Source organism: Bufo bufo, chromosome 8 (assembly GCF_905171765.1).
Source record: "Bufo bufo chromosome 8, aBufBuf1.1, whole genome shotgun sequence".
In the NCBI taxonomy this organism is placed as follows: Eukaryota; Metazoa; Chordata; class Amphibia; order Anura; family Bufonidae; genus Bufo; species Bufo bufo.
The window spans coordinates 173,910,258-173,935,155 of record NC_053396.1 but is presented as its reverse complement, the minus strand read 5'-3'; the positions used below and the strand labels follow the sequence as shown (position 1 = coordinate 173,935,155).

Genomic DNA, 24,898 nt, shown 5'->3' with positions numbered 1-24,898 from the left:
TGTGTACAAAGTTCTACTTTTGCAGAACAGTTATGCGTGTTTTGGGGCAAAATATTTCTTTAAAGGGAATTTTACTGTTACAATCACATCGAAAATCATTTATACTTCAATTCAATTTTAACATTAAAGGGGTTGTGTTGTAAGGGTATTTTTAATTACTGATTGGTTCTGTCCCCTTTAATTCTGCCCTCTTTTATATTACCTTCTGTATCCTGTGTAATGATATTCCTTGTAGAAACAGGCGAGGGGTGGAAAAGCTAAAAAAAATGTATGAACACAGACTGTTAATTGGCACTTCATTGGGGAACATCATCCAGATAGGATCTATGTATTGATTTGAAACACTATTTCTCATGTGTCACCATGGGGTGTTGGCCATGTGTTACGACATGGTGGCTGGAGTCCCCCCGTATTTTTTTGGGCAGTCCATGTGATTATTATTTATTCTGTATGTGATCTGTTATATTTAATCGCCCTTAGTAAATATTTTACGCCTCTTTGTTCTCAAATCGTTGAATTCATGTTAAAACAGGGGTTTTCTGCATTTCAGGCATTTAGGGGATTCTAAACCTTGAGCACATTGTTCTGTGCCCTGAAATGCTTGTTTTCAGGGGTCTTTACAGACCAAGAGATCAAAACCTCCAACATTAAAAAGAACCGCAATGAAGATCCCATGCTTTGATAAAATATGGTAGATCTCAGGGACCCCTACTTGGTTTATGGACACACTAGAAAGAAGCTCATTCCCATCATCTTCAGCCAAAAATGGCACACGAAAAAAGACTTCAGAGTGTGTATCTTATATGGGAAAAGATACTTCATGAACCAATATGTGAAGAGCACTTATGGGTATGCCAAAGATATAAAAATTGGGAGTGCAGATGTATGAAACCCAACCGGCCTGATGGTGAGATGGACAGTGATGCAGTGGCAGAGATGACACCATCTAATCATACTAAGGGGTGGTCTACGGAAAATCACTGCAGCTCTCACCTACCACCTCCCAGTGGAGCACGGATGATCAGACCTGGACTGAGTCTGGAGCAAAATATGGAAAAAACACGGATTCCAGCTCTTCACAATAAAAAAGGCTTTATTCGACTTCCATAAAATCCGACATCAAAAGTGAGACATTTTGTTGTGACGCGTTTCGGGCTGTTACATCCTAGCCCTTCATCAAGACCATGTTGAAGGGCTAGGATGTAACAGCCCGAAACGCGTCACAACAAAATGTCTCACTTTTGATGTCGGATTTTATGGAAGTCGAATAAAGCCTTTTTTATTGTCAAGAGCTGAAATCTGTGTTTTTTCCATAAGGGGTGGTCTTTATATGTAAATAGTATCTGTAGGTCTGTACATTCTGTTATATAGCAGAGTATGATGTCATTAGTTGATATATGCTAGCTACATGGGGACCCAGTAGCTTCAAGCTATGGTTCTAGCTCCTCCAACCAACCCTAACCTGAAAATAAGATTTATGTCCATTCCAATATAAAGCTCAGACATAAAGGACCATAGATTGTTCCTTATGGTTCATACACATAGTAGGTTGTGTCCATGAGTCCCTATGAGTTATTAACACTTTCCTGGGGGAATAGCGCTGTAATATTGACTTCATTTCAATGGATGGTCCTGTCATACTATGATTTGGTGGCTCACACTGGACAACATATGTGACGAAACATCCAGTGCTCAATGTAAACTATATAAAGAAAAGTATTAGGACACACGTGTTAATCATTGAATTCAAGTGTATTATTCAGTCCCATTGCCACAGGTGTGTAAAATCCAGCACCTAGCCATGCAGTCTGCCTTTACAAACATTTGCGGAAAAGTGGTCATTCTAAAGAGCTCACTGAATTCCAGCATGGTTCATTAAATTTTTCTCTCTCCTGGATATCAACTGTGAGTGGTATTATTGTAAAGTTGAAGCATTTAGGAACCACAGCAACTCAGCCACAAAGTGGAGACCACGTAACATTACAGAGCGGGGTCCCCAAGTGCCAACTGCCAAGGCGCATAGTGCATAAAAGTCACCAACACTCTGCTGACTCCATCACTGCAGAGTCCAAACCTTCTCAGTCATTAACATCAGCACAAAAACTGGGAACTGGAAACTTCATGGCATCGGTTTCCATGGTCGACCAGTTGCATGCAAGTCTTTATCACATCACTGAGCACAATGCCAAGCATGTCGCCACTGTACTCTGGAGTGGAAAAATCTTCTGTGGAGTGATGAATCGCGCTTCTCTATCTGGAAGTCTAGGTTTAGTGAATGCCAGGAGAACATTATACGCCTGGATATATTGTGCCAACTGTAAGATTTGGTGGAGAAGGGATAACGCTATGGGGGTGTTTTCCATTGGTTAGCCTCAACCCCTTTGTTCCAGTGAAGCCAGATTTTGACAATTGTATGCTTCCAACTTTGTGGGAACAGTTTGAGGAAAGTGCTTTCTGTTACAGCTTGACTTTACCCCAATGCACAAAGTAAGGTCCATAAAGACATGGTTGGGTGACTTTGATGTGGAAGAACATGACTGGTCGCACCAAGCCCTGATCTCAATGCCATCCATCACATTTGGGATGAACTGGAATGAAGACTGTGAGCCAGGCCCTCTCCTCCAACATCAGTGGCCGACCTCACAAATGTTCTTCTGGATGAATGGGCAAAAATTCTCACAGACACTCTCCAAAATCTTGTAGAAAGCCTTCAGAGAAGATTGGAAGCTGATTTAGCACAAAGTGGAGACCAACTCCATCCTAATGGCTCCTGTAGGTGTAATGTGTAGGTTCCTCAATTCTCTCCATATATTGTAGCTGCCCAAACATCTTGACTAAGGTTTCCTGTAATGCAAAATTTCATCCTGACTCAAGATGGTCTATTAAAGACGAGTAAAATAAGAAACGGACCAAAAGTGATTAAAATAACACTTTAATGTTTGTCATACACAGGCGTCCTGCATGAGTATCGCACCCATACCCATAGAAACATGGCTACTGTATTCATTTTCCCATCTGCTTCATTATACTATATTCCATGACCCCAAGAATGTAGTTAACATGAAAGGACGTGCACCAATTATTAGATACTATTAGTTAAAACTTTATATAGAACCCCATCTTTGCTTGGATGGATGAGTACATGGTATATGCCTTATACTAGACCATAAAGGGACTGCTCAGTGAAAAACAGGACCATAGCAACCTTCATTTTATAAACTGTGACTGGTTGGTTGCTATGGGCAACACGGCCTACTTATCTCTGAGGCAGTTTTGAGTCCTTAGTTACTGAATTCCTAGAGAGAAGGTATTTTGTTCTTTATTTAATAAAAAAAAAAATCATCACAATCAGACTGTGGAATACTGCCGGACATGTTTTCCATGTGAATAAAATAAAATATATTTAGATCTATAGGAATTTTCCGATTGCGACCTGGAGGGTTGCTTTCTCCTGGAAAGCAGCACTCAGCGAAATTCAACTGTATCTGGTGGCGGGATGCTGCATCTTCATTCTCAGCCCCAGTGCCCAAAATGTGCATATAGGGGAAGGGATGTGTCATGAAAAAAGGGGCGTGCCCTGAAAAAGGTGTGGCAAATGCCCCCAAAAAATTTCAACAGTACGCTTTGCGTACTGCTTCCGGGTTTCCACCTGTGAAAAGTTGGCAAGTACAATCTATCATTAGATACATGAAGTTGACATTGAGAGATCATTAGGAACTTATTTTGGCACCATGCAACCTCCGAAATATGCAGGACTATAATAAAGCGCCCCACAGATTTCCTTCGAGTTCATGCTTAGGTCTTCTTTTGGTTGGATCCCGTATGAATCCAAAAGAGAAAGGATTTTGATATGCTCCATTGGCTGCTGTGTTACGGAGGCATTCTCTTCTGTAACACCTGGAACACAATATTGGGACATACGTAGTGGCGACCCTGTAGTGCCGACTTCCCATGATGCCTCAGTCTCATAATAATATGGTGGCATACGTTGGCTATGTGGCAAGTGGCTCTGACAAATCTATCTTCATTCTGCCGCAAATAAAGCCAGAAATCTTAGGAGCGCAGACTTTTGGAAGATGCACTTAATTTATGATGCGGCGTGCACCTTGTCAAAAATTAGGCGCATCCCCCGGCAGAGCAGGGGATATCAAAACATTCACAGAAAGCGCCAGTCTTGATAAATCTCCCATTTTGACCTGGGACAGCCTAAATTTGCAGGGACTTTGAAAATCAAGGACAGTCCCTACAATTTCGGTACTGTTGGCAACTATGGGGCACATTTATTAACGCCAGTCTTAATAAAGGCTCATAGCTGGCGGTGGATCTGCCGAAGTTATGAAGAGGCGTCGGCCTCTGTATAACTTCGGCGCATTCAGCGCCAGTTCTAAATGTAAGACGGCTTCAGAGCCGTCTTTTATTTAGACCATTTTCTACGCCTAATACAGTCATAGAAAATGATGAATGAGACGGGACTACCGGCCCATCCCCTTCCCCACCCACGCTATGCCCACAACTTTAGACCGGTAAAGAGTGGAGCGAAGTCGCAGATAGCAGCGCAACTAATTTAGGCGTATTTCAGATTAGTAAATGACCCCCTACGTTTTTCTAATCTGTCAGATCCTGGGTGACAACCGCTAATAGCAGCCATTGCAGTTCCTTCATACATTCAGTGAGTATATGTATGTACTAGAGCCGTACAGTCAGCCAGACAGGTGTGCGCCACCAATGAGGCCAGGTGAGGCGATCGCCTCAGGCAGCACCTGGTAGGGGCAAGAGGGGGGCAGCAGAAGGGCCATGGGCAATGAGTGCTTTCATTGTGGCAAAGGGATTAGGTTAAGAAATTAAGGGGGGGGGGGAGGTGGCACCGTTTCAGTTTTTGCCTCAGGCAGTTGAAAGGCTAGGTGCACCCCTGCAGCCAGGGCACTACATATGTCTGATATTCCACCGGCTCATTAGTCAGTTGTTTCCATTAGTTTATATTGAATATAACCCTTGGTAACATAAACTCTGAAAGTTATGCTGTAATGTGGAAAGATTATATTAGGAAGCTTTAGTTATAATAATAATTATGATGTGTGCGGTTATGGAATTCTTCATGTTATCTGTAGGCAGTGCAGCTATGGAACAGATATACTACAAGAAAATCAGAAATTGTACATGTAAATTGCCATCAAAAGAGGAGATCCAGTCATACTGATCTTTTGATACGTCATAGAGACATGTCTAAAGACCACTCAGCCCCCTTTGGTGTTGCTCAGAGATTTCCGCTACGAATAACGTGGCACAGATTTGGAAGGACGCCCGCCATTGATTAGAGTGTTAGGCTGTATTTTCTGCAGCAGAAAACTCTAAGCAGTGTCAAAGGGTTTGAGGAATCTATGGATCCCTTTACATCTGGAAATCAGTGGTGGCCCAGACCTGACCAATGTGATCTTCTCACATGTATTTAGGCTTTATCAGAAGATCATAGTCATAGATTGGTCCTTTAAACATGAATGGATGATTTACAAAAAAAAAGACAAAAAAAATACCACAATACACCAATACACAGAGTTATAAAGACCTCACAGGATGCAGATAAGGATGCAGTTACTCCGAGGGTCTAATTTATATCCTGAAAATGTGGAATAGAAGTAGTAAAATACTTTATATGTAGTGATCAGGTCATTGCTAAGCTATGAAAAGATCTGTAACTTTAATAAACTGTTGACGTGACTTCATCTTCTTCTTTATCTTGATCTGAAACAAAAAGAATAAAAGAAATTACATAAAATGGGTCATATCACAGAAATATGTATATCTACCTAGTATCTATCTATCTGCAGTACCCCAGAATAGGGTACTTGCAAATTGTTTCTTGCTGTATACTATTGTCTGATTGTATTCCATCCCTAGCTCACTCCTCAGAGTCCCAGAGAACCACATCTCTACTCATCTCTACTCTATAGTACTCCAGAGAGAGAGAGAAAGAACTACAAGGTCCAGAATCTGCATGGCCGAGCATTGGAGACAGTCAGTAAGGTATCTGCTGTTTAAGGCTGATAGAGGGACATTGGTAATACACCCTTCCACACTGTGACACCGTCCTGGCCAGCAGTATCCTAATTCTGTACCCCTCAGCCTGGGAATTACAGACAAGTTTGCAAGAACCTTATTGCCGCCCTTAGGCCTCTTTCAGACGGGCGTTGCGGGAAAATGTGCGGGTGCGTTACGGGAACACCCGCGATTTTTCCGCACGAGTGCAAAACATTGTAAAGCGTTTTGAGAAAAATCACGCATGTTTGGTACCCGGTGTTCTGTAGATTGTATTATTTTCCCTTATAACATGGTTATAAGGGAAAATAAATAGCATTCTGAATACAGAATGCATAGTAAAATAGCGCTGGAGGGGTTAAAAAAAATTAAAAAATAATTTAACTCACCTTAATCCACTTGATCGCGGAGGCCGGCATCTCCTTCTGTCTCCTTTGCTGAACAGGACCTGTGGTGAGCATTCATAACAGGAAAATGACCTGTGGTGACGTCACTCCGGTCATCACATGATCCATCACATGATCTTTTACCATGGTGATGGATCATGTGATGACCGGAGTGACGTCACCACAGGTCATTTTCCTGTAATGAATGCTCACCACAGGTCCTGTTCAGAAAAGGAGACAGAAGGAGATGCCGGCATCACGAACAAGTGGACTAAGGTGAGTTAAATTTTTTATTTATTTTTTTAACCCCTCCAGCGCTATTTTACTATGCTACTACTGTATTCAGAATGCTATTATTTTCCCTTATAACCATGTTATAAGGGAAAATAATAATGATCGGGTCTCTATCCCGATCGTCTCCTAGCAACCGTGCGTGAAAATCGCACCGCATCCGCACTTGCTTGCGGATGCTTGCGATTTTCACGCAACCCCATTCACTTCTAGGGGGCCTGCGTTATGTGAATATAGAGTATGCTGCGATTTTCACGCAACGCACAAGTGATGCGTGAAAATCACCGCTCATGTGAACAGCCCCATAGAAATGAATGGGTCGGTATTCAGTGCGGGTGCAATGCGTTCAACTCACGCATGGCATCCGCGCGGAATACTCGCCCGTGTGAAAGGGGCCTTAGAGTCTACAGATAGAGAGAGAGACCTTGGAGAGATAGAGGAAAGGAGTACTACAACCCCTATGCTTGCTCATATTCATACGTTGCTATCAGGGAAGATTTGCACTGTGAATTGTTTGGTATTGTGTTATGATACCGTTGGATTTACTACAACTCCCATTCTGCACTTTAGTAAAGACAGTCATCTATTTTCTACAACTAGCCTGGTTACTCGCTCCAACTCCATTTGCTGGCCTTCCACCTACATCTCCTGCCTTGCACCCATACAAAACTCTATCCATTATCTATCTATCTAATATCTATCTATCTAATTGACTAATACCCCCAGTCTACACTAAAACCAGAAGATTGCAGAGTTTTGGTTTGCAGCTTGGCATGAATAATGCAGGATATCTGACCATGCTTCACTGCTTCTGCTCGGCGGGGAATCTACAGTCAGTTAACAATTTGTATGCATGACTGCCTGTAATCTGCCACTTTCATCAATTTTCCTTACTTGTTCGTCCGGCATAATCTCTATATACGTGTAGAAAATTTTACAATATTATAACACGCTATCTGAATGCAATCTTTTTAGCCTTGGATCACTTATCTAGAGAAGCAAATATATTTCATCATTGTACTCAAACCACTTTAAATTAAAAGGCCGGTGGTTTTCTAAACTCTGCCGTCGAATAATAAGGAAGAAAAACATTATTTCCTTAAAAAAATAAAGGCTTTTGGATTTAAAGGGATTTCTCACTAAGATGCACTATTAGGACATCATGGGCAGGGATCCACCACTAGTGACTTGTATGAAGAACGAAGAGTATCAGCTCGTTCCTGTATTACATGGACAACAAATAATTTATAGCTGGCCAGCTATAACAGGCGAGTGCGGGGGTTTTAGTATCTAGACCCATGAGGATTAGATGATTGGGAATTTTAAAGGTTGGGAGGAGGAAATTTGTCCAAATGAGATTATTTCCACCCTATACATTAACAGCTTTAACATTAATGGGTTATCCACATTTAGGGGCCTTGTGGCCTGACCTCCGCCCCCCCCATCGACAGACCTGTGAAAGGAAGCATACTTACCTGTTCCCCGCTGCTGAGTTCTGGCTCCTACGGTACCCCGCTGCCACTGATGTACTGCAGTCTTAACATCCAGTTTGGTGGGAGTGATGTGTCCACCATTGGTCATGCGACCCCTTTAACGTGACGAATGTAGGATACATTACCACTGCTGCCAGTCATTGGCTGCAGTGGCACACATGACTTCCATTAAACCGGATGTTGACATGCGGGACTTCAGCATCAGGGGACCGAAGGAACTGGAACCCAGTGATAGGGAATAGGTAAGTTTGCCTCTATCCACAGGTCTGGTGACTGGGGTAGGGGGCGTCAGACTGAAAGGCCCCTGAACGTGGACAACCCCTTTAAAGTTCCTGGGCCACAATGTAAATCCTGTAGCATCCTCTCCTTACATAGTACTTACTAGAAGAGCTTCTCGTAGCAACTCTCGCAGTGGACCACATCACGGTGAATGAACAGGCTGTCCACCAAATCTCCCATAGGCTTGTGGCAAATCCCACACTGCAAAGTAAAACATGACATGGGTACGTATTGGATCATGCACATTCATCTGCACCTGAAGCTGAATATGGAAGACAAAAAGGGGGGTCAGATTATCTCTGACCTGGTGCTGTTTTCATGGCAGGACCCCAATCAATGCGAACAGTGTTTGGCCACTGCTACTGAACATACCTTTCAAAGATTGTGACTGGCCCTTGTATCATAATAGGCAAGTAGCAGCAACTCTTGCACTTGCCATTGTGCAAAAACCTTCAAATAAATGTCCACCCTTTAGCACCATGTTGCTTTAGGTCCAAAATTCTGTGTTAATTTCTTATTCAATTCTGGTGCCTTCTGGTTAGTCAATCTCCCCCAGTGTTAAAAGCTACTATTCTGCTGACTATTAGTCACCACTAGAGGGAGCTTAAAAACGTACTGCATACCCCTTATTTATTACACTGAAGCTCTATGTCAGAGAAACGGTGCTTAGACTAGACTATGTTGAATAATTCAACTTCAAAATCAGCACAGAATTTTGGATCTACAGAGGCACAAAAAATGTTTGTACTCTACAAATCCTCTATAAATTCTAAATTTGTATGGGATGTGTTTTTGCCCATACATCCATAATGTATACAGTGGCATTACCTTGAAGCAAAGTTCATGGCAGTAGATATTAAGGTGCTCTAGAATGATCTTTGGACCGTCTTTGATTTCCCGACCACAGTAAGTGCAGGGGCTTTCATCAGATCTAAAAAAAGAAAAAGAATGATGCCTAAATCTTTTACAATCACAAATATGTGAATTTTGAGGCGCCCTCTGGACATTAGGTCACTGAACTATAACCAGTATAACCTCCAGAAAAAGCATAACATTAAGTTTTAGTTAAACCTAAATCTTCTCCTGTCTTCAAATCTTAATCTGTTCCTCAGTTTTCTTTGGTGGGAATCCCATTTTACTACTGGTATTCCCATTTTTTCCTTTAGCCTGTCCTTCAGGTCTGGGTCTTTGCATCTCAATGTCTTTCTTTGCATAAGGACATACAGACTTTACAGGTCTAGACTTATCTACAAAGCCTATATAAAATGTGTTTACAGACAAGGGAAACAAGTCTGAGTCTTTATGGTACCTGAGGGATCTGATGGGAAGACCAACTGGTCTACACAAGGAATCTCAGCCAATAACAATTGGAGAGGAGCGGACGAACACCAAGAACTGCATTTTCCATTTATCTGCAGATTTACCATTAAAATGTTATTCTTATCTGACACACTGATGGAATATCGCTAGGATATGCCATCAGTGCCAGATAGGTGCAGCTCCCAGAGGTCTACTATCTCCAGAATGGGGCCACCGGTTACTAGAACTCCAACAGCAGTGAATGGAGGGTGGTAGCACTTGCACTGTGCGCTCTCCTTCACTGAGGGGCCCCGTTCTGGAGATAGGTTCAGGTCCCACCTCTGGGACCACTCCTATCTGACATTGATGGCATATCCTAGCGATATGCCACCAATGTCTGAGATAGGAATACCCCTTTAAAATGTATACTAGTAAGTGTATCTCTAGTTCAGCCCCTCTGTGACTGGTCTTCTTTATCAGCAGCATCATCTGTGAACCAGTCTTCAATACTGATCCTCAGTATATCCATCAAAGTCAAAATGTTTCTTGAAATCGTTGTCTACTCATACGGAGAAGCTGACATCTCATTTTTTGTTTTTATGCTTAGTATGACTGACACATTAATATTTCAGTGCATAAAACTGAAATCTGGGTCATGAAGAAACAGCACATATTAGAAATATATGCATATATCTAAGATGAGTTTAACCATTCCTGGTAACATTAGGATAATGAAAATATATCCCATAAAGTATTCATTTGTTTATGTGGAAAGTAATGGATGATATATAATATCTACATATCTATAGATCTATCTGTCTTTCTATACTTCTAGAACTCTGCTTACCTTTGTGGTGCACTGCTATACAGATAACTGGAGCTACTGCTGTAGGATACCCTGTCAAAATCATTGGAGAAATCTGGAAAGTTTCTGTCAGGGAAGAAAATATGTATGATTAACACTAGACTGGTAGAACATACCGTCCGCCATCGCAGATTAAAGGAATTGTCCAGAAGTATACTCTAATGACCCATCCTTAGAGCAGGTCATCAATGTATGATTGAAGTTTCAACGCCAAACCACAATTAATCAGCAGAATGGAATGTTAATCCAGGAACATTGGCACATCCTGATCGGGGATCGGCACCGATCTTACATTGATGGTATATCCTAGTGATATGCCATCAATGTCTGAGATGGGAGACCCCCTTTAAGTATCTCAGCCCAACCATTGATCTATTCACCCAAATCCATAGCATTATAGATCTCTATGATGCTATAGGTTCAGCCACCCCCACCCCCCAGCCCTGAATTCCCGATAAGAAGGTCTGAAGATCTCATGAAGTCTCATAAACAAGAAAAATCCTATTTGAAAGAAGAAGTTATGGGTTGATATATGTGCCTTAGTCAGTTTTTGTCTTAAAGTATACAAAGGGAACCATGTTCAACAATTGGTGATCCAAACAGGACACTGCTCTACATGGTCACTTTCTATAGGGTATAACTTTTGTTAACAACTTTCTGATGTCTATGTCTAGCTTAGCCTTGTCCTTTAAACTACTGATCTTCGCCCGGAAAACCCCTGAATATTCCCAGAAAACCTCTTTGACTAGAGGGTATATAAGCCCACTAAACCACTCATTGAATTCCTGATGAAAAGGTCTGAAGATCTCATGAAGCATCAAACAATAAAAGTCCTGTTTCAAAGGAGTTATGGGTTGACATATTTTGGTCTAGATGTATTGGAAGGGAAACATGTTCAACAATTGTTGATCGAAATGGGACACTGCTCTACATGGTCACTTTCTATAGGGTGAGGGCAAGATCAACTTTTGTTAACATCTTTCTGATGTCTATGTCGAGCTTAGCCTTGTCCTTTCAGCTACTGATCTTGGCTCATGGCCACCCGCTGGATTAAAGCCAGCCCTGGCTACAGGCAACATCATTTCACAAGCTAGAAATTCATAGGGAAACTCAGGAACTAGGCCGATCTCTGTGTCTATCACTCATGACTCGTATATGTACAATGAGGTTATGACTTTTACTCTGGATGGTGAGCGCCGTGGAATATTTATTTTTATGGTGAACTCAGAAACTACTAAATACAGTTCATATATATGTAATATAGGCATATAACTCTCATAGCGTCACATGAAAATTACCCGGAGGCAGTTGGAGACTTCAGACTCTCTCTTGAGTTCACATACTCCTTTACAAATAGTACTCCTTTATTGCTGAAAAAAGAACATAAAAAAATATAAAGAAAGACTGGAAATAAAAAAAAGACTGTAACGTAAAAGACTGATACATATGTACTAGGTCTAATTATATTTTAGTAATGTTCATGATAAAGTTCAATTGTACATTAAATGACAAAGCTTTTATTTTTTCATCATCACATTATAAAAGACGTAGCTTTTTTGTTGTTGACATAGACGCATGCTTTTCTGCGTGATTAGTTCTATTTTACAATGGCCCCATTGTAGAGAACATAAAACTTATGGATTCATGTTTCTTAAAGTGGTTGTCCCACCCAAAAAATTAATAAATAAATTAAAAAATTTTTAAACCAGAACCTGGATCTGAATACTTTTGTAATTGCATGTACTTAAAAATTATTATTCAATAGATCTATCTGTATAGCACCACCTGCTGTTCGTTCTTTTCCATATTTCTCTGTCCACCTCAGTGAGGTGGTCACACATGCTTATGCTCTCATATAACATAGTAAAGTGCATAGTGCAAAAGATAATAACCAGAATATTACATAAGATCAGGAGAAAGTAACATAGTGGCAAAATAATCACGTAATCCAGTGTAAGGTAACATATGATTACACTGGTCGGTATTCATTTTATGTTACCTTACACTGGATTACTTGATTATTTTGCCACTATGTTACTTTCTCCTGATCTTATGTAATATTCTGGTTATTAACTTTTGCACTATGCACTTTATTATGTTATATGAGACACATCAGTTTCAGGGTTATAGTCATCCCAGTAGTTTATGTCATTTACTTGCTGACAGTGTGTTCTGTCTGTGTATGTTTACCACCGCCGCTATTTACTATTTTAATATTTATTTGAACTAATAAAGATCATATACTTTTGTATTGGTGTAGCACTGCATTATGTTTTTCTGTAGGTGTACATCAACTGAGTGTAAAGCGAAGTAAAGCATTACCTGGGTGACTGAGGTTCATTCTGGCTGGCTTCAGAAGACTTCTCATATCTCGTCTCCGAGGAGGTCATTGTGGTGATCTTTTCTCTGGAGCTGGACACAGTTCTAAAAGTAACGAGATGGAATTATTAACTAAAATCAGCAATTAAAACTTAAAGACTGCGCTGATTTTATTTGTGTGAAAATTAAAATTTCACGTTTTAAAGGCTATGAACACCTTTGGGGTAATTCTTATCATTGCATTTCACTCATATTGGGCTAAAATATTTTATTTTCAATTGTTTTCCAAGTTTGTTCAGCTTTTTTCACAGTTTCTGTTGTACAGCTGTCACCACCAGACATCTGAGAAGCTCTGACAGACGTCCTTCAGAACCTCCTCCTTGAGGTTCCTTTTGTTTTGCTTTCATTTTCTCATCTCGTTAGCCTCTCTCAGCTGTCATGTAGTTGCACTGATTGCATCCCTTTAAATCCCTTCCCATACTGCATCACTTTGCGGTTTATACACTTCCTGGAGAGTATGCATGCTGGATGCTTTTTTTTTTTTTGCTTTTGCTTTTTTCCAAACCGCAGGCAACAGCATGCGGATCCTGAGTCACGACCATAACCATGGTCGTGACAACAGCCTTCACTTTCAGTGTATCTGCAGACTATTTCTTTCTTTTTCCCACTGACTCGTCAGGGAGCTGCTCTGACGGCTCGATCTGTAACCTTTACCTGTAGTTTCCAGCTGACAGCTGATAAGCACTCATAAGAGCTAAATCCATATCAGTGTGATAACTGTTAAGGTACTATTAGGGCTCATGCACACGACTGTGCAATTTGCGGAACTGAACAGGAGGCCCATTATAGAAATGCCTATTCTTGTCCGCAAAACGGACAAGAATAGGACATGCCTCATCATTTTTGCGGGGCCACGGAACGGAGCAACGGATGCGGACAGCACACAGAGTGCTGTCCGCATCTTTTGCGGACCCATTGAAGTAAATGGTTCCGTATACGGAATCAAAATACGGCCTGTATACGGAACGCAAAAAGCGTTCGTGTGTATGAGCCCTTACACTGACAGATCAGCCAGGCGATTGTCAGGAGGGAAGCGTCCCCCCACCCCAGCAATTGCCTGTTTGCTAGAGGAGGAGACTGGCGCTAATACATGCAGCAATCTCCTCTTCAATATAGGGATGAGTGATCGTTAACGCCATCGCTCGTCCCTATACTTATCATTGGTTGCCGGCAGCAGAGCGCCTATTACACAGCGTGATCTGCCGCCGGTAAACCAGGATTTTGAAACATGTTAAAAGATCCCAATTAGCCGATGAACGGCGGCAGTATTACACTTCCAGATGATCGCTAACGAGCGTTACAACAAACGCTCGTTAGCGATCATCTTAGCGATTATCTATTGGTGTATTAGGGCACATGCACTGAAATTTAAACAAAAAAAAATAAAAAATTGAAAAAAGGATTTTTAGCCCAAAACAAGTAAAATGCAATGATAAAAAATGGCCCCCAAAGTGATATAACTGATATGATCCCTCCTCAGTCCTATCTTCTTACCGAGTCGATCTTTTGTCAGAGTCCTCCATGTAGTCTGTGTATACAGGGTTCGTAGAGCGAGTGGTGGTAACTGTTGTACGTGAGCTGGATCTAATAAAAAAAAAATACAGATATCACGCTCAGGCATGTCATCTACTTACGGTATGGATATGGCATGCATTAGACTAGGACAGGGATCAGCAACCTTCGGCACGCCAGATGTTCTGAAACTACAACTCCCAGAATGCCCCAATCACTGCTATGGGAGTTGTGAGAACAGGCGAGCATGTTTGCATGCTGGGAGTTGTAGTTTCACAGCATCTGAAGTGCCCGAAGGTTGCTGATCCCTGGACTAGGATGAGATAAAGTGTGCTTTGGTGGGTGACTACTTTTATCTTACTGAATGACTGTGTCCCAACACGAGCTGACAGAGGCACCACTGATTGGATAGTGTCAGACTGTGCAGGGATACACCCCAAATGGTAACACCCAGCTGGACCTGCAAATCGGTAGTAATTAATTCATAACTTCTAGCAGGAATAATAAATGAATGGGACATCAAGTAGTTACTAAAGATTTTTTTTATTTTATTTCCTGAACATTATTATGGGGGCGGCCGTCTTGCCTGAGCTGTTCTTACCAGCATTTACACAGCATTAAGAAAATTGCTTTACGGCAGCCCCATGGTCCATAGACAGGCATGCTCTGTGTCCTGTGCCGAGGTCATTGTACAAGGAAAGAATAGATAAGATTTGACAATCACCCTGTCTTATCTATACACAGAGGTGATATCATTACAGGCAGGATTAGAATGACAGATAAGTGGATAACTTCAATAAAGTGATCTATACAGACCAAGAAGTGGCGCCTATTATTAGGCTTAAACCACAGGATTTTATGGTTGTTGTTTAAATATAGATATTGACATAGAAAAATTAAAAATAACATCATCAAAAATTCTTTAAAAAGATGTTGTAAAAAAAAAAACGTGATTTAAACAATAGGTCGTTTTCTCATGCACACATGCCATTTAAAAGCAAAATCATCAAGCATGGTTAAAATCCAGCAGCCTGATCAGTCTTTCCTTTGACATCTGCCATCGGGGAGAGCCAAACACATTAGATGGCCATAAATCTATGAGTTCGGCCTCATGCACACGACAGTATTTTTTCACGGTCCGCAAAACGGGGTTCCGTTGGTCCGTGATCCGTGACCGTTTTTTCGTCCGTGGGTCTTCCTTGATTTTTGGAGGATCCACAGACATGAAAAAAAAGTCGTTTTGGTGTCCGCCTGGCCGTGCGGAGCCAAACGGATCCGTCCTGACTTACAATGGAAGTCAATGGGGACGGATCCGTTTGACGTTGACACAATATGGTGCTTGACGTTGACACAATATGGTGCAATTGCAAACGGATCCGTCCCCCATTGACTTTCAATGTAAAGTCAGGAGTTAATATACCATAGGATCGGAGTTCTCTCCAATCCGATAGTATATTTTAACTTGAAGCGTCCCCATCACCATGGGAACGCCTCTATGTGCGGCACCTGAGGGGTTATTTGTGCGGATCACAGCCCCCTGTAAGAGATCGGGTGCTGCCAGGCAGCAGGGGGCAGTCATGTACACAGTTCGTAGTATATTCTAACTAGAGGCGTCCCCATCACTATGGGAACGCCTCTGTGTTAGAATATACTGTCAGATTTGAGTTTTCACGAAGTGAAAACTCAGCTCTGAAAAAGCTTTTATGCAGACGTATTCGGATCCGTCTGTATGAAAGTAGCCTACGGACACGGATCACGGACACGGATGCCAATCTTGTGTGCATCCGTGTTTTTTCACGGACCCATTGACTTGAATGGGTCCGTGAACCGTTGTCCGTCAAAAAAATAGGACAGGTCCTATTTTTTTGACGGACAGGATACACGGATCACGGAGGCGGATGACAAACGGTGCATTCTCCGAATTTTCAACGGACCCATTGAAAGTCAATGGGTCCGCAGAAAATCACGGAAAACGGAACAACGGCCACGGGTGCACACAACGGTCGTGTGCATGAGGCCTTCAGCTGACATTATTTTAATGTATAAGGCCATCTTAACACTTATAAGCCATAAACCACACCTGGAAGGATGATGCTGAACAACAGCATATAAGATACAGTCATTGAGACGTCTTAGGCTACTTTCACACTGGCGTTTCTGGGTCCGCCTGTGAGATCCGTTTCAAGGCTCTCACAAGCGGCCCCAAACGGATCAGTTTAGCCCCAATGCATTCTGTATGGATAAGGATCCGCTCAGAATGCATTCATTTGGCTCTGTTCTGCCTCCATTCCGCTCTGGAGGCGGACACCAAAACGCTGCTTGCAGCGTTTTGGTGTCCGCCTGGCAGTGCGGAGCCAAACGGATCCGTCCTGACTTACAATGTAAGTCAATGGGGACGGATCCGTTTACATTGACACAAATATGGTGCAATTGTAAACGGATCCGTCCCCCATTGACTTTCAATGTAAAGTCAGGACGGATCCGTTTGACTTACACTTAGACTTAGATTTTTTTTTGACGAAATTATGCAGACGCATCCATACTGAACGGATACCAGCGTTTGCATTCATAGGTACGGATCCGTCTGTGCAGATTCCAGACGGATTCGCACCTAAACGCAGGTGTGAAAGTAGCCTTAGGTCCACACCAAGGCATCAGCACTATGATAATAAAGCCATTACAGCTGCAGCAGAATATTTCCTGCACACATGGCATTAAAGGGTAACTGTCATGTTTTCCTCAAAAAATCAATTTTAGCATATGTTACTGCAGCAGCAGCATTATGCATAAAGCAATCTTTAGTTTCTTCACATACCACTGTTTTCCTTGATCTTTTCCCTTAGCTACGGCTGTTTAGACATCTACAATATGAGGACCTTCTCAAGATGGCTCTTCTGCCAGTTCTCTGAGGCCAAAACTGCTTTCCCTCACTTCCCATACACACTTGCTGTAGCCAGCAACTCCCTGCCAGCCAATCAGATTGGATTACTGAGAGACACGCCTCCTCACTCTGAAGCCTAATGCAGGCATGCAGTGTGAAGGACCGCCCCTCCGTCTTCCTGTCTTCTTAGATGGAGACAGATAAGCCTTAGCAACTGTCTTTTAAGGGAGAAGTGGAAAGGGACAGAGGACATTAACCACCTCAGCCCCCAGTGCTTAAACACCCTGAAAGACCAGGCCACTTTTTACACTTCTGACCTACACTACTTTCACCGTTTATTGCTCGGTCATGCAACTTACCACCCAAATGAATTTTACCTCCTTTTCTTCTCACTAATAGAGCTTTCATTTGGTGGTATTTCATTGCTGCTGACATTTTTACTTTTTTTGTTATTAATCGAAATTTAACGATTTTTTTGCAAAAAAATGACATTTTTCACTTTCAGTTGTAAAATTTTGCAAAAAAAACGACATCCATATAGAAATTTTGCTCTAAATTTATAGTTCTACATGTCTTTGATAAAAAAAAAATGTTTGGGTAAAAAAAAAATGGTTTGGGTAAAAGTTATAGCGTTTACAAACTATGGTACAAAAATGTGAATTTCCGCTTTTTGAAGCAGCTCTGACTTTCTGAGCACCTGTCATGTTTCCTGAGGTTCTACAATGCCCAGACAGTACAAACACCCCACAAATGACCCCATTTCTGAAAGTAAACACCCTAAGGTATTCGCTGATGGGCATAGTGAGTTCATAGAACTTTTTATTTTTTGTCACAAGTTAGCGGAAAATGATGATTTTTTTTTTTTTTTCTTACAAAGTCTCATATTCCACTAACTTGTGACAAAAAATAAAAAGTTCTATGAACTCACTATGCCCATCAGCGAATACCTTGGGGTCTCTTCTTTCCAAAATGGGGTCACTTGTGGGGTAGTTATACTGCCCTGGCATTCTAGGGGCCCAAATGTGTGGTAAGGAGTTTGAAATCAAATTCTGTAAAAAATGACCTGTGAAATCCGAAAGGTGCTCTTTGGAATATGGGCCCCTTTGCCCACCTAGGCTGCAAAAAAGTGTCACACATCTGGTATCTCCGTACTCAGGAGAAGGTGGGGAATGTGTTTTGGGGTGTCATTTTATATATACCCATGCTGGGTGAGAGAAATATCTTGGCAAAAGACAACTTTTCCCATTTTTTTATACAAAGTTGTCATTTGACCAAGATATTTATCTCACCCAGCATGGGTATATGTAAAAAGACACCCCAAAACACATTCCTCAACTTCTCCTGAGTACGGGGATACCAGATGTGTGACACTTTTTTGCAGCCTAGGTGGGCAAAGGGGCCCATATTCCAAAGAGCACCTTTCGGATTTCACTCCTCATTTTTTCCTGAATTTGATTTCAAACTCCTTACCACACATTTGGGCCCCTAGAATACCAGGGCAGTATAACTACCCCACAAGTGACCCCATTTTGGAAAGAAGACACCCCAAGGTATTCCGTGAGGGGCATGGCGAGTTCCTAGAATTTTTTATTTTTTGTCACAAGTTAGTGGAAAATGATGATTTTTTTTTTTTTTTTTTTTTTTTCATACAAAGTCTCATATTCCACAAACTTGTGACAAAAAATAAAAACTTCCATGAACTCACTATGCCCATCAGCGAATACCTTGGGGTCTCTTCTTTCCAAAATGGGGTCACTTGTGGGGTAGTTATACTGCCCTGGCATTCTAGGGGCCCAAATGTGTGGTAAGTAGGTAAATGACCTGTGAAATCCGAAAGGTGCTCTTTGGAATGTGGGCCCCTTTGCCCACCTAGGCTGCAAAAAAGTGTCACACATCTGGTATCTCTGTATTCAGGAGAAGTTGAGGAATGTGTTTTGGGGTGTCTTTTTACATATACCCATGCTGGGTGAGATAAATATCTTGGTCAAATGCCAACTTTGTATAAAAAAATGGGAAAAGTTGTCTTTTGCCAAGATATTTCTCTCACCCAGCATGGGTATATGTAAAATGACACCCCAAAACACATTCCCCAACTTCTCCCGATTACGGAGATACCAGATGTGTGACACTTTTTTGCAGCCGAGGTGGGCAAAGGGGCCCATATTCAAAAGAGCACCTTTCGGATTTCACAGGTCATTTTTTACAGAATTTGATTTCAAACTCCTTACCACACATTTGGGCCCCTAGAATGCCAGGGCAGTATAACTACCCCACAAGTGACCCCATTTTGGAAAAAAGAGACCCCAAGGTATTCGCTGATGGGCATAGTGAGTTCATGGAAGTTTTTATTTTTTGTCACAAGTTAGTGGAATATGAGACTTTGTATGAAAAAAAAAAAAAAAAAAAAAATAAGCATTTTCCACTAACTTGTGACAAAAAATAAAAAATTCTAGGAACTCGCCATGCCCCTCACGGAATACCTTGGGGTGTCTTCTTTCCAAAATGGGGTCACTTGTGGGGTAGTTATACTGCCCTGGCATTTTCCAGGGGCCCTAATGTGTGGTAAGTAGGTAAATGACCTGTGAAATCCTAAAGGTGCTCTTTGGAATATGGGCCCCTTTGCCCACCTAGGCTGCAAAAAAGTGTCACACATGTGGTATCACCGTATTCAGGAGAAGTTGGGGAATGTGTTTTGGGGTGTCATTTTACATATACCCATGCTGGGTGAGAGAAATATCTTGGCAAAAGACAACTTTTCCCATTTTTTTATACAAAGTTGGCATTTGACCAAGATATTTCTCTCACCCAGCATGGGTATATGTAAAATGACACCCCAAAACACATTCCCCAACTTCTCCTGAGTACGGCGATACCAGATGTGTGACACTTTTTTGCAGCCTAGATGCGCAAAGGTGCCCAAATTCCTTTTAGGAGGGCATTTTTAGACATTTGGATACCAGACTTCTTCTCACGCTTTGGGGCCCCTAGAATGCCAGGGCAGTATAAATACCCCACATGTGACCCCATTTTGGAAAGAAGACACCCCAAGGTATTCAATGAGGGGCATGGCGAGTTCATAGAAATTTTTTTTTTTTGGCACAAGTTAGCGGAAATTGATATTTTTAATTTTTTTCTCACAAAGTCTCCCGTTCCGCTAACTTGGGACAAAAATTTCAATCTTTCATGGACTCAATATGCCCCTCACGGAATACCTCGGGGTGTCTTCTTTCCGAAATGGGGTCACATGTGGGGTATTTATACTGCCCTGGCATTCTAGGGGCCCTAAAGCGTGAGAAGAAGTCTGGAATATAAATGTCTAAAAAATTTTACGCATTTGGATTCCGTGAGGGGTATGGTGAGTTCATGTGAGATTAAATTTTTTGACACAAGTTAGTGGAATATGAGACTTTGTAAGAAAAAAAATAATAAATTCCGCTAACTTGGGCCAAAAAAATATCTGAATGGAGCCTTACAGAGGGGTGATCAATGACAGGGGGGTGATCAATGACAGGGGGGTGATCAATGACAGGGGGGTGATCAATGACAGGGGGGGGTGATCAATGACAGGGGGAGTGATCAATGACAGGGGGAGTGATTAATGACAGGGGGGTGATCAGGGAGTCTATATGGGGTGATAACCACAGTCATTGATCATGCCCGTGTAAGGCTTCATTCAGACGTCCGGATGCGTTTTGCGGATCCGATCCATCTATCAGTGCATCCGTAAAAATCATGCGGACATCTGAATGGAGCTTTACAGGGGGGTAATCAATGACAGGGGGGGTAATCAGGGAGTCTATATGGGGTGATCACCACAGTCATTGATCATGCCCCTGTAAGGCTTCATTCAGACGTCCGGATGCGTTTTGCGGATCCGATCCATCTATCAGTGCATCCGTAAAAATCATGCGGACATCTGAATGGAGCTTTACAGGGGGGTAATCAATGACAGGGGGGTAATCAATGACAGGGGGGTGATCAGGGAGTCTATATGGGGTGATCACCTCCGTCATTGATCACGCCCCTGTAAGGCTTCATTCAGACGTCCGGATGCGTTTTGCGGATCCGATCCATGTATCAGTGCATCCGTAAAAATCATGCGGACATCTGAATGGAGCTTTACAGGGGGGTAATCAATGACAGGGGGGTAATCAATGACAGGGGGGTGATCAGGGAGTCTATATGGGGTGATCACCACAGTCATTGATCACGCCCCTGTAAGGCTTCATTCAGACGTCCGGATGCGTTTTGCGGATCCGATCCATCTATCAGTGGATCCGTAAAAATCATGCGGACGTCTGAATGGAGCTTTACAGGGGGTTGATCAATGACAGGGGGGGTAATCAATGACAGGGGGGTGATCAGGGAGTCTATATGGGGTGATCAGGGGTGATTAGGGGTGATCAGGGGCTAATAAGGGGTTAATAAGTGACGGGGGGGGGGGGGGTGTAGTGTAGTGTAGTGGTGCTTGGTGCTACTTTACTGAGCTACCTGTGTCCTCTGGTGGTCGATCCAAACAAAGGGGACCACCAGAGGACCAGGTAGCAGGTATATTAGACGCTGTTATCAAAACAGCGTCTAATATACCTGTTAGGGGTTAAAAAAAACACATCTCCAGCCTGCCAGCGAACGATAGCCGCTGGCAGGCTGGAGATCAACTCTCTTACCTTCCGTTCCTGTGAGCGCGCGCGCCTGTGTGCGCGCGTTCACAGGAAGTCTCGCGTCTCGCGAGATGACGCGTATATGCGTGACTGTGCGCAGCGCTGCCACCTCCGGAACGCGATCCTGCGTTAGGCGGTCCGGAGGTGGTTAATGAAAGCTGTTATTATAAGGTAATTACAGATCTTTTGACAATCATTGACAGACTAACTCAGGTATACATGCCTAGCTCTAATAAACTAGCAAATAAAAAAATATGACAGTTAGGCTTCATTCAGATGGCGGTATGCTGTCCGCAAAAATGCGGATCCGTTTTTTTGCAGACAGTTCAGCATGTCCCCAAAAAAACGGATTGCGTTCCGTTTTTTTTCTGATCCATAGACTTCAATAGGGCCATGTCCTGATTTTCACTGACAAGTATAGGACATGTTTCATTTTTTTGCTGAGCCGTGCAATGGAAAAAAAGGGCCCCTTAGAAGTGAATGGGTCAGCATTTAATCCGCAAAAAAACGGATCCGCATTTTTGCGGACAGCATACGGCCGTCTGAATGAGCCCTTACACTTTAAATGGAAGACAATTTTCTTTGCTACATTAAAGTCAGTTTTGCGGTTTGCAATGCAATTAGCCCGGATAATCATTTATTGTAATTGCTGCATATTAATGGTTCTTAAACAGAGAAGAAACTGGTCAGAAGAGGCTGCCTGGGGATGCACCATCCAGTCAGCAGGACAACCCCTTACCACGTGTCCTTCTTCACGACCCCCCTCTATTACCAGAATGGAGAGCCTCTGCAAACATGGCTGGTGCCAGCTCTCCCTGTAGATAACACTGGTCAGGCTTGTGAAGATCAGCTGATTGTTGTTCCAGTCGTTGACAAAAAGGGGTGAGACCCCCCAGTTATGTATGCTTATAGGAAAAGTGAGTGGCAACCAATGGGTCCATCATTAAAGGGGTTGTCCCATCTCAGACATTGAAGGCATATCACTAAGCTATACCATCAACGTCAGATAGGGCCTGGTCCCAACTCTGGGACCTGCTTCTATCTCCAGACCAGAGCCCTTGATGTGAAGGGAGATCAGCCAAGCATGTGTGGGCCATCCTTCATTCCCCACTATGGGATTTTCGAAAATAGCTTGACTTAGCTTGTCCCTTAGCGGTGAATGGAGAGGTGGCTGTTTGCACTCTTGTTGACCTCATGTGGCCCGTTCTGGAGATAGGAGTGGTCAGCAAGGTGGGATCGGCACGGATATTACATTGATGGTATATCCTAGTGATATGCCATCAATGTCTGAGATGGGAGACCCCCTTTAAGTATCTCAGCCCAACCATTGATCTACTCACCTAAATCCATAGTATTATAGATCCCTATGATGCTATAAGTTCAGGCCAATAGACCCACGGTGGGGGCTGGGATACTTAACAACCCCTTTAGGAGCTGTAATCAGACAATATTGGTAGTCACCGAACTTTTCAAGTAGCAAACATGGAGTGACTAGAAAACGTAATATTTACTACAAATTTTTTAGATTTAAAGGGAAACACCCTTTAATATGCATATAAATACTGTATGTCACATGCGTTATGGATTTCCCTGGCAGATATCACATTTTATAATGAGATCTCCGTTCCCTATAAACTGAATGAAATAAAAGCTCTTCATTATATTCCAGATGAAAGCGTTTAGGCAGCGACGGTGATGAGAAGAGACAGCAATGTCATCCAATCATCTCCTGCTTCATCCAATGCTGCAGGAGACGTGAGCGAGGTCACACAAGGTAGAGGAATGGGACGGACAATGAAACAGTATAAAAGGGGCACATCCGTAATCAGTACTGACAAGCTGGAGAAAGCTCAATGGAACGGCCCTGGAAGACTGAGCAAGCAGGCTACTGTATGTTAACCCCTCTGCCGACTTACCAGGTCTACAGCCTAATGTGGGCTATATGGCTGCGTGCAACAGAATTCTAGGTATGTAGAATGCAGCCATGCAACCCAATAAATCTGTCTTGTAGGAGCACCATGCTAAATAAATAAAAAAAATTGCAATTGACAGAGTTTCCCTGTATGTACTTCTATCATTCAGTCCAGTCCAGTACACAATTAAAGGGACACTACCATCAGCGTTGGTTTTCTCATATTAACATTCTTTATGCAAATATTAATTTTTTTTTTGGGGTAGGGGGGGGGGGGGGGGGGGGGAAGGAAAGCACCAGCCTATGTGACCTCCCACGATCCCATCCAACGGAGAGGCCGGCACTTTCTCCTATAGTGTGCAAGCGTGGCCACTGCTGCTGGATTGCAGGGTGGTCATCACCATGGAAACGAGCAGTGTATAATGTGATAGAAAAATAAATCCAGCCAGCAAAGGAGGCAATATGGACAATCACAATACATTAGTAAGTGCCTTGTAGTAACTTTCTCTACATGATAAATGCTATTTGCTGAACTGAGAAAACCCCTTTAAGTTCAATCTGGCCTGGTTACTGACTCTCCTAACAATACACGCTGGCCATTGCATTGCTTCAAGCGCTGCCGTACCCACATGGACATTTAACATCAAGGGCACCCCCCAAACTACCATCAGACAGGAGCCCTAGCTACAGGGAGTGCCGACGAGAATATAGGGTGCCCTGACTTCACTGCACGGACCCCAGGGAGTGTGACGGCCTGAGGGAGTACACTGTGACATATCATCATCAGAGTCACTACCACTCCCATCCTCTGCTCTGTCTTCTCAGGAGCGCACTGCACAAGCAAAGCAGAAGTATGAGGTCTGTACAGGTGCCCAAATAACAATATTCATATTCACAGACAGAAAGC

At 42.6% G+C, this 24,898-nt stretch overlaps 1 protein-coding gene across 1 annotated transcript in view; it reads right to left on the bottom strand.

The window, feature by feature from the left end:
- Positions 1–4,426: 4,426 nt before the first annotated feature.
- ZNF185 (zinc finger protein 185 with LIM domain) overlaps positions 4,427–24,898 on the bottom strand; it is a 162,165-nt gene continuing 141,693 nt past the window's right edge. The window contains exons 35-41 of the mRNA XM_040442565.1: positions 14,520–14,609; positions 12,969–13,070; positions 11,945–12,016; positions 10,629–10,712; positions 9,311–9,413; positions 8,586–8,683; positions 4,427–5,739 (exon numbers count right to left, since the gene is read on the bottom strand). Coding sequence (XP_040298499.1) covers position 5,739; positions 8,586–8,683; positions 9,311–9,413; positions 10,629–10,712; positions 11,945–12,016; positions 12,969–13,070; positions 14,520–14,609 — 550 coding nt within the window. The 3' untranslated portion in view covers positions 4,427–5,738. The remainder of the gene's footprint in view (positions 5,740–8,585; positions 8,684–9,310; positions 9,414–10,628; positions 10,713–11,944; positions 12,017–12,968; positions 13,071–14,519; positions 14,610–24,898) is intronic.